Source organism: Branchiostoma lanceolatum, chromosome 4 (assembly GCF_035083965.1).
Source record: "Branchiostoma lanceolatum isolate klBraLanc5 chromosome 4, klBraLanc5.hap2, whole genome shotgun sequence".
In the NCBI taxonomy this organism is placed as follows: domain Eukaryota; kingdom Metazoa; phylum Chordata; class Leptocardii; order Amphioxiformes; family Branchiostomatidae; genus Branchiostoma; species Branchiostoma lanceolatum.
This window is the reverse complement of record NC_089725.1, coordinates 17,121,572-17,134,306: the sequence shown is the minus strand read 5'-3', so window position 1 is coordinate 17,134,306 and position 12,735 is coordinate 17,121,572. Positions and strand designations below refer to the sequence as shown.

Sequence of the window (12,735 nt, the reverse complement as noted above, 5' to 3'; positions counted from 1 at the left end):
ATAGTCGGCAAAGAATCCTCAACATGATCTAGGATAGGAAAAACCACACGCCTTGTTTAGTTCTTGAGTTTTTTCCTTTGCCGAAAGACAGGGGGAAAAGGAAAGGAAACCTCAAAATGGTGGGTCAGCTACTGGTGGTGTACACGGCCAAGTGTGGTGGTGACCTTCGTTTGTAAGGACATTGTATGGTTTTCATGATAGTCACGCGATTTAGCCCAAAAAGTACCAAAAGCGACTTGAGAAAATGATACAAAGATTTACATACCGTCAGTCGTTAGCCTGGGTGCCATCCTATTTCTACCGGGGCGAGTGTAGGAGCCCCGGTAGAAATAGGATGGCACCCAGGCTAGTCAGTCGTATCAATGCCCTTGTAATTCCCTGTATTTACAATTAAGTGTAGTTGCGCCACGTAGTTTTTTTATAGACTACGTCACACCAAGAGAGATTTAATATTTCGTCTTATTTTACAGATTGGTGGTGCAGAAACTACCTCCCAAATTTTACATAGAACTTGACAGTATTTACCAGTGACGGCGTAGGTTGTGGTCGCCTGTTGACTTCCTTATCGTTTTCTTTTTGTCATGGCAAGCGGACTTCCTCTCTGTTGGGACGGGTTAATAAATATAGAACCAAACAAAACTTGTAAATACTGGGTCTGTCTGTGTTTTTCCGTGCGGACGTTCAACTGTAGCAGTCACGGAGTATCCTTGTTGACATCCCTGAAACACCAAGTGCTTGTTTACAGTCGTAAGACCTGACAGTGCTACATCAAGTTTGCAGAGGTAACAGTAAAGATATGACCAACCTCTGTGGACTGTAGTTTTGTTGGTGTGTCGCTGTTTTCACAACCGTATGGCCGTGAGTTACCCTTTCTCTCAGGCCGAAAACAAATCAATAATTGTTATTTTAGCGAACACTTCTCGCTCAAAGTGGGAGATCGATTTGTAAGTGTGAGTAAATTTTGTGACACAAGTGAAAAGCTTGTGTTGGGTAAAGTCGAGTTTAGCTGGACTGAGATGCCCCCCCCCCCCCTTATCTAGTAAACCCCATGAGCTAAGTTGTCGGTCCCTGTGTGTAACAATCGACCAGGAATTCTGTAAATCTCCGGCCAGATCTGCCGATATATCCCCGTCTGAATTCGACACTCAGCCCGTCAGTCACGCGGGACCCGGCCCGGCCATTTCCAAGAAGAGGCTCTCAGGTCGCTCTACAACTTGGGCTTGAAAAAAAGGGCGGGAACCGAGTAGCCGGCGCTGTGAAGTTGTGATCCCCTATTGATCCCTCTGCTGTTCCCAAAGCTCCTGGTCAGGGGGCCACGGATAAAGCTAATTGTCGTCCCAACCGTAGGGTCAAAACATCCCACCGTTATATATAGAGAGAAGCAGCAGAGGTGTTGTTTACCCATATTCGGATGAGGTGACGTCATTTCCTTTCGCTGCGCTATATACTACATTCGCTGCACTGTATTTAAAACGGTTACTCTGTGCTCGTGTGGCCCTCAATGAAAGCTGGCGGACGCGTGGGCCCATTCAACAAACAATGGTAGCATATTTTCCAAACTGTCCAGAATATGCACACGCCATACGGCGGGACACCTAGCTATTTCCGTCTTAAGCGACGGCCCATGCCTTAAGCCATGTCGGGGTCTGTGTTTGCGAGACGAGACGACCCTGTCTAGAATCCGCGGCTGTCTAGTCGCACCGGCGTGAGTCATTCCGTCGGTCCCTCCACTGTCTGAAAATCGTAAGGAGTCGCGAGAAGTGCGTTGTAGAGTAAAGATGGCTGTAATGTGCGGTGCCCGACCGTTGCCCACTACACCTTCCCCTTCCTATACAGGAAGAGCCTTCATTGTCTTGGAAACCTTAGAGGTTGACATTCTTGAGCTACTTTTTCCTTGGGCCTGTTTGGTAATGGGAGCGTCGCGTGTTCACCTGTGTTGTTTGTGGCAGGAAGCGGGATGACTTGCCCGCTGGTTCCGACGGCGGCGGGAAAATATCCCCCAGCTCTTCCTGTCGGTTTTAATGCATGCCCACTTTTCGGCCAAAGGTTGACTTTCGTGTATTTTTGTAGAAAATCCCAAAATATGGCGAGGACAATCTTAAAGATTTTTCTGAACTTTTTATCTCCCGACAGGAGGCTCTACAGGTGGTCGGAGACTCGGACCAGTCTCTGTTCGAGGGAGCGTTTCAGGACTGTAGTAAGGCCGGGCTGTCCTCCTCGTGCGCCGTGGACAGCATGACCGGGAAGATGTCCCTACAGGAGCCGTGGATGTCCCCTGACAGGCGCGCCCAGGACTGCAGCCGCAGCTCGGTGGATTCCCCGCTGGACTGCAGCATGCCGCGGGGCAGCGAGCGGACCTGTGCGGGCGGGCCGGCGGGCCGTGTGCCCACCTCCCGGGGAGAGGTCAGCCATCCAGCCGGTGCGTCACCCTCGGGGTATTCTGGCTTCGGCCAGGACAGGGGAACCCCACCCCCCAACATGACCATCAAGGAGAAGCGTGTCATTGTTCCTGCAGGTGAGACAATTAACCCTTTTTTAGCTAATGACAGACGGTAAATAGATCTATTATCTGACCCTCCCATTGCACTGTCTAGAAAAACAAACTTGTCGTGTTCCTTCGTCTGGTAGTTATCCTGTACAACTGTTTCTAGCCTGCATTCCACCACTGTTTCAAGTTCCAAAAGTCTGTTGATCCTTCTGGAAGTAAAGTTAACTTCGCGCCATTGCGTTTAAACAGCGTGTACATCTTAGAACCGGCGTCCTGCTATCCAGGTAAGCGACAGTGTTTACCTTGTCGAATATAGTACTGTTGTTTTTAGACAGTATACTACTGCGAGCGGCGAACCATGTAGCGCCCCGAGCCCTTTACACTGATCTAATGTATTTGTTTACTCACTCGGAAATATTTGACCCCGCCGATGGGTTCACCAGGAATCGTCCAGTTCGCGGCTTGTTTTTCATTCAAACTCAAACTTTGTGTACGTAAAAAAGTGCAGTGCTCTTATTCATGACTTCTTACTACAACGTCGTGCAGTGTTTATGTTGCTCTTTTATCAATGATGCATCCGTGAACTTCTCTGTTGTCTCTGTCCCATGCCTTAATGCATCCACGCCCCTTAAGATGCCTTAAGAACACCGTCATTTGCCAGGTGCGGCGACGTTAGACAAGCGGCCGCTTCTCTTACCTGGCTGTCCCAGGTGTTCGCTTCTTCTGGGCCGGTTGACAACATAATGATGGGGGTACTGAGAAGGAATTATGCCGAAAATTCTTCACGCCTATCCGTGCACTGTAGTGCTGTATGGGGTGTGGACGTAACTACTCAGTAATTAGTGTACAAACGCACGGCTACTACATATTCTCATACAACATTTATGTCAGAGAACAAGGGGAGTCTAGATGAACCTAGCCAAATTGCCTTATGACTGCATACCTTAATACAATACATACAAACATTGTTCATTACTGGTGTTTATGGTTGTCAGAAACGCGAGCGTTAGACAGATGATATAATTCTGTTGTTGTAATGCATACAGTCCTATTTTTGCGTGGGCGACAAAGTGGCCCATTGTTTTTGATGAGGATAAGGCATAAAGGGGCACCTGTTGTAATAACGTCATCGTTACTAAGATATCTCAGCAGCGGAGCAGAATGTTGACAGAGCAAACCAACCGTTCATACTCGTTCATACTCCTATTGTAGCGTGACCGCCAACCTTAATGTTTCTCCCACTCATATTTCATATTTTCTTTATCCTAGAATAACACTCCCTTGTTCTAGTGTTCTCTGTCGGTATTCCGGCCCGGGATTTTCCTTCTTTTATTTGATGTTTACACTTGGGCTGCAGGCTGATCCAATAATTGTGGAAACCAATCCGCGGGCACTTTGTGTTACAAGTATTTTAGAGTGCGTCTCCTGTAGTTGCAAGTTGCAGCCATAGTTTTAAAACAAATCAATCAACTTTTTCCCCTTCCTTTTGGCGAGTGTTCTGTGGTGTTGGGACGGGTGGAACGGTAGTCTGTGAACGTACACTTAACTTACCTTACAGATTCTGAAAACGTCATCTTTGACATTGTTATTCTGCATTTTTACTTCATTGACTGTTCTTCACTGTAGAGCTGAAAATCTACATTAATCTCACACCTTTCACTTCGTTTCTTCATTTCTCTTGCGATGCCAACGATATACTACATCATGACTAAACATAGGAAGCCTCTTGTTAGATCGCTTCCACCTCTTTCCCGAAGTTCAGGCGGTCGAAACACGAATGATTTCCCCATAACAACTTTTTCTCACTCGCTATTTTCCTGTTCCTACAACTTGTTTGTCGCCAAGTTTTGTTCATTGCCGCCGACTGTTTTTCCGCCATCAATTGATTCCTCTTCTACTTGGGAACGGGTCTGATCGTTGATATCTTATTGTCACAGTCTGTTTCCTTTTCCTCACGCCGATAGTATTTCTCGTAACATATAGAGATACCAACACTATTTTTAACGAAAATCGAACCATCATTGTGCGTGTCTTGCAAGTACTAAAGGAAGGCATACTGTTTTCATTTTTCAAATGTCCTTTTCAAACAGTTGACCGTGGTATTTTGTTGTTTTACGGTTGATTTTTCCTGCGACAGAAATATTTTTGAAGTCTGTCAATGTTTATTGCCTAAATGTTCCCCTGTTTGTTTTAACAAACATTATTGTGTTCTTTTCTCTATCCTTGGGCGTAGACCGACAATAAAAAAATAACTTAAAGCACGGACAGTATATACGTGTCGACTTCTCATCACTGGTCATTCATGTTAAACGTAACCTTTCATTCATACCTTTCCGAAGCACTCCCCATTAATGTCAGTCGATAGTTTTCTTCTTTTTTTCTTCTCTCCTTCTTTCCGGCTTGCAGATTTTAAACATTACGTTGTATTTTCCTGTTCCAAGTTCCATATCTTCCCCGCACAGCGCGCTCCCTTTCCGCCCGGCCCGGCCCAATCTACCCTATCTCCTGACAACATTTCCCTTTCCTTCCTCTGATGCCAATCGGACTTCCCGCCCTATTTTTTCCACCGATAATTCCACTTGCGTGTGGAGGCCTATCAACGTGCCAACTTCTTTTCTCCGTCAAATTAACATTTATTAGTGCGAAGGACAAACTCATTGTTGTCCACATTTTTGTGTAAACCCTAGATAGCCGCAAGGACAGGTGATAGAATGAAATGTTCATCTGAATCCTATAGAATCAACACATCCATTAGAGAGATTATCAAAGGACTTACCTTTATAATACAGCACATGGTGACTAGATACCAACTCTATGCGTAATGAACAGGGAAATTAATCGCCTGTCATTGAGCTGAGTGCAGGAAAAAGCTATTTCAGATGGAAGGCTTGAAATTTAAATGACATTGAACGGAGGGCTACATGTTCTCAACGCTAAATCTGCGTTACAGCTAACAATATTGAAGCGTAAGTACATATGATGGCGGGGATAACCAACGGACATACAAAAGTTATCTTTGCAGCCGAAGTAAAACTACATGACGACACCCGTACGCTGTAATAACTTAAACTTTTAGTTTCATATGTCACTCTCTTATGAGTGAAAGTCGATAGTATTATTGCTGTTATTCTGTGCATGTAAAGATTGATGAAAAATCACATTTCGCATGATCATGTGTTACTCTTTCACTTCGGGAGTTATTTTATATTTTCCAACTTGTCGGGTTCTAGACAAGACACATTACATTGTTGATAGACAAAAGAGAACATTTATCATATACGATACAGATGATGTGGGCTGTTACCGAGTCCCTTGGGAGTCTGCAGACACCCATCCGCTTTTAAAACTGTAGCTCTTGTGGTGAATTTGATATTCACTGATATACCGCGAAACCCCGTGCCTTGCGTCTCAAAACATTGAGGAAAAGCTATTCATCGAGTATTTGGACATTGTCAATTTGTAACAGATGAAGTATGCAAATTTCGCAGGTGTGCCGATGCCTCTATATAGCTATCATCCACAGTTAATCCCTCACGGTTCCAACTCATTTACTCACCTCTCGGACTAGTTTGTTAGATTAGTATCCATCCATTTTTACCTTGAGTCCGCTTCCTTGGGGTCGCTACCTTGCCACACAAGCGGACAAGGCTGAAAAGGATTGATACAATTACTAGGCTATTGGATTTTCTCCACGGCACTGACATGTTGGAGGAAAACTTATTATGACAGATGCAAAAGTAAGAAAACGGGACCCGGAGTAACAGCACAACTATACATAGTCATAACAGACTGTGGTGTTATTCCCTTTTGACGTTCTCAATTTATACACGTGTGTTTTCGTTCGTAATTCAAGTACGCCTTGTGTTACCTCTGGATAGTATTCTTAATTACCCACGAATGTACATGTATATACGTATATTCAGAGTCCATTCGATCATCGTCCTGGTATCTCAGTAAGTGTTATCTCCTGAAGCTGTGGATCCGTGCTTGGCTTTAGTGTATCTGGTGCGTAATCCGGGAGAAAATCCCAGAAAAGACTTCGCCTTGCCCGGCACACAGGTACCACATACTCTCCCGGGGATCCTGTTACCGGTAGTTTGCGTGTGTTGATTGATGAAAATTTCAGGTATTCGGTGAATTTGGACGTCTCAAAAAGATCGGCTGTACTTTGGGCTAATGATAGGGCTATTGGAAACCAGTAGCGGATAGGCTGTACATCAGCACTGTTAACGCACATCCTCCGACTTTCTCCGAAAGGGTGGTAAAACGGTTATTGAATTGCTGGTTTGTAATTGGAGACAAATGTTGAAAAGGGGGTCCGCATAACTGAGATTTTGGGTAGTCAAGAGTCCATCGCTGTCTTGACAGGCAGCCGTTATTTTGAACACCAGATACTAGTCGTTTGGAAAAACAAGTATCAGCAACTTGGTGCTGTGCGAAGGTGCGTGAAGACATTAGAGAAGCGCTTGTCAAACGACACAAACATATTCAGCTTTTAAGTATTCTCTTGGATAGTTTTCCTCTGGTCACTTACCGAAGATGGCCAAATGTATATTACACTGGTGGCGTAGACGTTATGACTAAAGAAGCAAATTCCCTCCTGAAAAAAGATGCGCCAGGTCTGACTTTCGGACTTGACGGAATTCCGTACATCAGTACACCAAGTAAGAAGCAACTGGATTTTTTGGTGGATCTTTTGATGATATGGAAGGTCTTCGTTTGAGTGGAAAGTTCTTGATGTTTGGCATAGAGACAAACGGGTGGCCGGATGGATCATAGGAAAGACCTCTCACTGATGGTATTACATTTACAGATAAGTAAAGACAGAGGATCCTCAATGCATCCCTTAACGTTACTGATAGGCTGTAGTAGTTAGCCCCACTATCACACGGTGGTCTTGCTCAAACATCTGCAGACACCAGGCAATATATGCAGGGTATTTTTCAGCAAAGCAACTTCACGAGAACGACCACTGCGGTCAGGACAGCTACCAAGACCAGACTGGACCCGTGCAAAACGAGACATTCGGCCTGCCGCGCGGAAGTTGCGGTCTTCCTCCAGAGTCTAGAGGTCTTCCACTCTAGACCTGCACGGGGATTCAGGACTTGGGCCTCTAACCATTGATGTTTGGTTTGGGCGTGTGTGGTCAGACCCAGGCCAAGAGGACGGGAAACTCTTCGGACATTGGAACGCACTCCGTATCGCCGGCATCGACCATAAGCCGCTTGCTAGAATTGTTTTGAACCACTCCTTGTCGCGTAGTTGTAATTAGTGCGACTATGGTTTTGAGACTCGTGCATTCGTATATCCAAGCTCTGGTCAGCGCACCAGATGTGCTTCTCTGTCCATTTCAACTCCTTCATCTCATCATCCACAGGCCAAGCCGTTCGGTCTCCCTGACATTTGGGTCATTTGCACTTTTTTTACACATTGGATATTGAGCTGCTTATTATATCATACATTAGATTGAAATAAGATTTTTTCCGACGTGGACCTCTGGTTAAAACTGAAATACAATCTCTTGACACATACATGGAAAGAGCTGTGAGCAAATTCTCGATCTATCTTTATCTGACGAGTTTTAGCTGACGAGTTTTGTACTCGTTTCGACTTCGAGGTTATTTGTCGAGGCCACCTCAAGTGTTCATTTCACAAACAAGACTATTTCTTCTTTCCACGAGTATCACAGTGCTTGGGTTTACCATACTTTGTTCAAATACTGTTTATTCTGTTCAGTTCGATTCAGTTCTGCTTATGGTAACATAAGAGCACTGGAGTGGAGTGACTACAGAATATAACGGTGTCGCCACGAGTAAAGTCCGTGCTCATCGCCCTTCTAGTTTCCCATTATTCTTTGTCAATTGATTGCAACCTTGTAACAGCTTCCTTGTAACAGTTCTCTGGTGGCTTTTCCGTTTAAACTGAGTAAGTGGAAAAGCAGGACAGAAGATCCATGGTCTGTTGGCAGTTTTATATAGCCTGTGTTGTCGCCTTGGCACGCATCTCTGTCATCAGGAGAAGGAAGTGGCCGGGGACAGTGATGTATGCGTTGTTGACAGGTCTCTTTCTCTCCGTGCCCTGATCCTGCGGATCGGGTCGAACGTTTCCCAATTATCCCGCTCCTCCTCATGGGACCGTCAGCAGGTTTAGAGAGATCATCTGTTCGGTGTGCTGTTCCCTGTACAGCCGGGCGGTAACCCGAGGCGCGGGCCTACTGCTGTCTGTCCACGGGACCTGAGTGTGGAGGCGACTTCTCCATACAGAGGACTGAATGAAAACAAGGCGGAGATGGATATAGTTCAGTTTTCCTCACAGTTTCATGATTCTAACCTTCAGCCTTGTGCACTGGAATCTCCTGAGATAGAAAGTAAAATTCATGTGATCCGTGGTCTTTGACCTGTTCTAGTAACTTCATTGAAAGCGACATTTGCATTTTTCCGTAGGCTATGCACTCAATGATTAACCTGATTTTACCATGGCAGCAACCGTATGTGCCTGTGATGAAACCTTCCATCTCCATGGCCAGGCGTGTTTATACAGACGAAATGTAGATGCAGAGGTTCAAATCTAAATGTTTTCTTAATCTTACGAAACCGTTCTAGGAGGTTGGTTTCCAAGAAGCTCAGGAGGAGTAAGTTGTGTCTGTAGGTCTCCCTTCACCTTTCACCGACTCAGCTCACGTGTGCAAGGATTGTTCACAGATGCTTAAACATGAAAACCTCCTCCTCCAGTCTCTTGAAAAGGCCATTTGAAGTGTACCAATTCTTTTGCCAATGTCGTCTATCTTGTTGTGGAATTGTGACCTGCATCGTTGTGCCATTGTTTTCGTGCATATTTATCCCTGCCAATAAGATACGTCTCTATGTATAGCAAGTTCGTGATGGAGAGAAGGCGATCAACAGTCGCGACACTGACAAATGACCGAACATATCAGTCCAAGGTCCTGCCACACGGCTCATATTTCCCCTCCCCTGCAGCTCTACACCCACATCATTCTCACTCACATCAACGACTGGGGGGCTCAGGTTTCGCGCATGCTCAAACTACCTTCACAGAAACCATACGCCGAACGACAACTTTCAAGAAACAGCTTCTGGACAATGTCTAAGACTTTGCATCGCCTCTTAAGAAGTGAGAACGACTCCGGGATCACTTTTACTAGCCTCTTGGCGACCGTAGCACTTTCTGAAGTTTCTTAAGTTAGACTGTTAACTGTGGATCTCACTTACTTCCGTTTAGGCTTTTAATTTGTTTGAGGGGAATTACTCCAAATCTGATGGAAAGAAATTTACAATCGGTGATCCGTCATGTTTAGGGGTTAGGATGGAGCCCAGGGTCTCCTGGCCTGGGGACGCAAGGAACTCGCCCTCGGACCGTTACGTATATGTAAGACCCATGGTCCAAACATATACGTGAAACCAAGGAGGTTTGGGTGAAACCAAATTTCGTTACAAAGTTGTGCAGGAATTCGTCGTTATCGGCCGATGATATGACGTACTTTCCCATTATCGTTTCCAGCCCGACCCTACCTTACGTGCGCCAACAGCCGTCACGGGATTACCCTATGGGCCATCAATGCCAAAGACACTGCTAAACATTTCCTCATTTCTGGTTCTCCTACGATCACGTAGGGTAGGTCACAGTATGCCATCCTGTGTTTTGATTTCGTTATGAGAACATGTCTTTGACGACTGCTGTTCCTCTTGCTTTACCCGGCCCCGCCCTCACTCATCATCCAGCAACCCTGCACAGCGGCACACTGCGTGTGAACCCCACTCATAACCAGTTCAGTACGTGAGAGGTATTGTGTTCGCCAGTCCCTCCATCACCTCCAAGCTGGTCCTCGTTGCTGAAGCTGATGGAACTGAGCCGATGTCTTTTGTCATTGGTCCAGTTCCTCCGCAGACGCACAGATGCTGCGGCTAGGACACATGCCTTCCTTTCCTGACTGGAGTGAGGACATGTTCAGTTCTATATGAGGAGCAGAGATGGCGACCTATCGTGTTACAGTTAAGCATTCTCGCGCCGTTTGAGTGAAAATTCTCGCATCGGAATTGACCGATGTTAATCGAAAACACATAAAACGGCGCCAGCAGAACTTAGACACGGCTGCGACTTTGACTTGGTGACGCCTGCCCGCGCACGGCTGAAACAAAAGCCTCCAAGTGGGGGCGGGGAATGTTTCTGTAAAATATTGCCTTTGCAAGGAAAGTGGCGACTTTGAACCTCCTACACTGTTTGGTGCGACCCCTCGGCATGATGATGGGCAGTGAAGTGTGTGTTGTTTTAACCGACGCTGATGCTTGTATAGAGTTATTGTAGTACTTATGTTGCATCCATGACTACTTTGGTTTTAAAAGTAAAAATGCAATTATTCGTGAATGTCCTGCGCTAAACTGACGGTTGGAATCCAAACAAGGAAACCATTTGCTCTGTTGAAAACAACTTAGTTGCCAATGGTAGAGATAGCACATCCATACCAAGTTCCTCGCAGTGACGTTATTAACTTTCTCAGCCCCTCCCTCCTCTCCCCACTTAGCAGCACTTATCGGTATCGGTCCGATCGGAAGTTAAGGCTACTGGTCCAGGGTACTGTTCAATGTCATACCCCAAGGACCCTGGCTGCGTTACTGCGTATCTTCGTAACGTCTTGATGGCAATGCGTCAACTAGTTAGTACTGGCAGCAAAGCAAAGCTCTTGGCGCACGCTCAATGCCTTGCGTCAGCAACTTATCAGTTTTAATGGTTACTGTAGATCTATGGTCTATCTAGAGCTAACCAGCAGTGTCACTGCACATCTTGGCATCCAGCACTCTCCAGCCCAAGCCTTTTTCGTCAACTTTAAACGGTCTCGATATGCCAAGGAAGGCTTAGCGGCTTTGAACCCGGCTTATCCCCAGGATTATGTCAGGGATCATCCCGACCGTCGGGACCAATTTTCGCCGTGCAGATGGCAGTCAGCGCGCGCCCTTGAACCTGCCGTCCGTTCGTGTGGGCCTAAGGGAAGGACGTACGTCGAACCGCCTCCGTCTTCTGCCGGGTAAATTGTCGGTTAGCTGGGAATTTTTCGTCTTGACCCGGTCACGGGGTCAGCTGAAGGTCTGGTGTGCAGGAGGGGCGATCACTCAGGCGGGAGGCACTTGACCGTCAGTGGCTCAGCGATGTGTCAACATGCCGATCGAGTCGCCTCGAGCGCCGCCGGAAATGGAGATATGTACCGCTGTTTGTGCGCCTCCCGTTCACGGCTGCGGGGCGTGAGAAGGCAGCTCGGCGCCTTTGGTGCGCGGGGGTCTGCTTTCCGTTACCCTGACAGTCCCTGGTCCTGCCACAGATATGATTTCAGATTGGTCAGATTAATAACCTGTTTCCCAGGAGAAAGGTTTATATCCTATCCTTATCGTGCCGTGAAGTGGCCGGCCTTAAGACATGTGACAATTCTTGAGAAACCGTTTGTCCTTGTCGGGCCGTTTTAGTGCTGAGCTAGGAGTTTGACTCGAAGAATGTCATACGCAGACATATCTTATTGATAACCTGAAACCATGCTGGTTTGTTTCAGAGAATTCCAGTATGATACCACTGTCAGTATTTTAACCTGCGTGGGGTTGTTATCATTACCCTCACCAGCGGCTGACTAGATGGTGACGGGCCACCACACGGACCAAAGTCACACTGGGAACAGTCCTGGGTTTACACCAGTCCAGCCTGGGTCATCAGAGGGACACGGGCTTGTTCTTCTACCCAAAAGGCAGCAGTAGCGGCGTTGGGATTCCAGCTTTATGTTCGCAGTATTTCTGTCATCAGTTTACAGGCAGCCAACGAGCCTCTCCCAACATTACCTAAATGTTTGGAACGGTGTTCTGTTGGTGTTGTCCTCCGGTTGTAGCTAAAGTTCGCCTCTGCCAACTCCCCAGATAACCATTCACACATTCTCCTACCCTGCTGACCCGCTGAAATATTTCCTACAGCTTCAGATATGAGATCTTTGGATCTTCGTTTTTGAAATTTCTAAACCATACGATGCGTGTACGTAGGAAATGATCAGAATGTCACTTTCAAGATATTTGGTCGAGAGCCTATGTAATTGATAAGGCGAGAGATTAACTAAGATTGGGAACGGTTTCTGGTGTCTTCTCTTTCGTAGTTCTGTAGAATAGTTTTAAAAGTCAACCAGTAAAGGCCTCGAGAAATCCTCCACACACTTAAGTTCAGTAAACCACAAAACCGTGGTTTCTTCTTCTAACCCACCC

The 12,735-nt window shown here is 46.2% G+C and overlaps 1 protein-coding gene across 9 annotated transcripts in view; it reads left to right on the top strand.

Moving 5' to 3' along the window:
* Positions 1 to 12,735, top strand: part of LOC136432965 (transcriptional regulator Erg-like) — a 55,947-nt gene that overhangs the window by 26,811 nt on the left and 16,401 nt on the right. For 6 of the 9 annotated variants that reach the window (XM_066424677.1, XM_066424679.1, XM_066424680.1 and 3 more), the window contains one exon: positions 2,134 to 2,515. In XM_066424677.1, the coding sequence (XP_066280774.1) occupies positions 2,134 to 2,515 (382 nt within the window). Of the gene's footprint in view, positions 1 to 1,432; positions 1,543 to 1,601; positions 1,706 to 1,749; positions 1,869 to 2,133; positions 2,516 to 12,735 lie in introns of those variants that run through there. The other 3 variants (XM_066424682.1, XM_066424683.1, XM_066424675.1) reach the window with 3 other exon arrangements.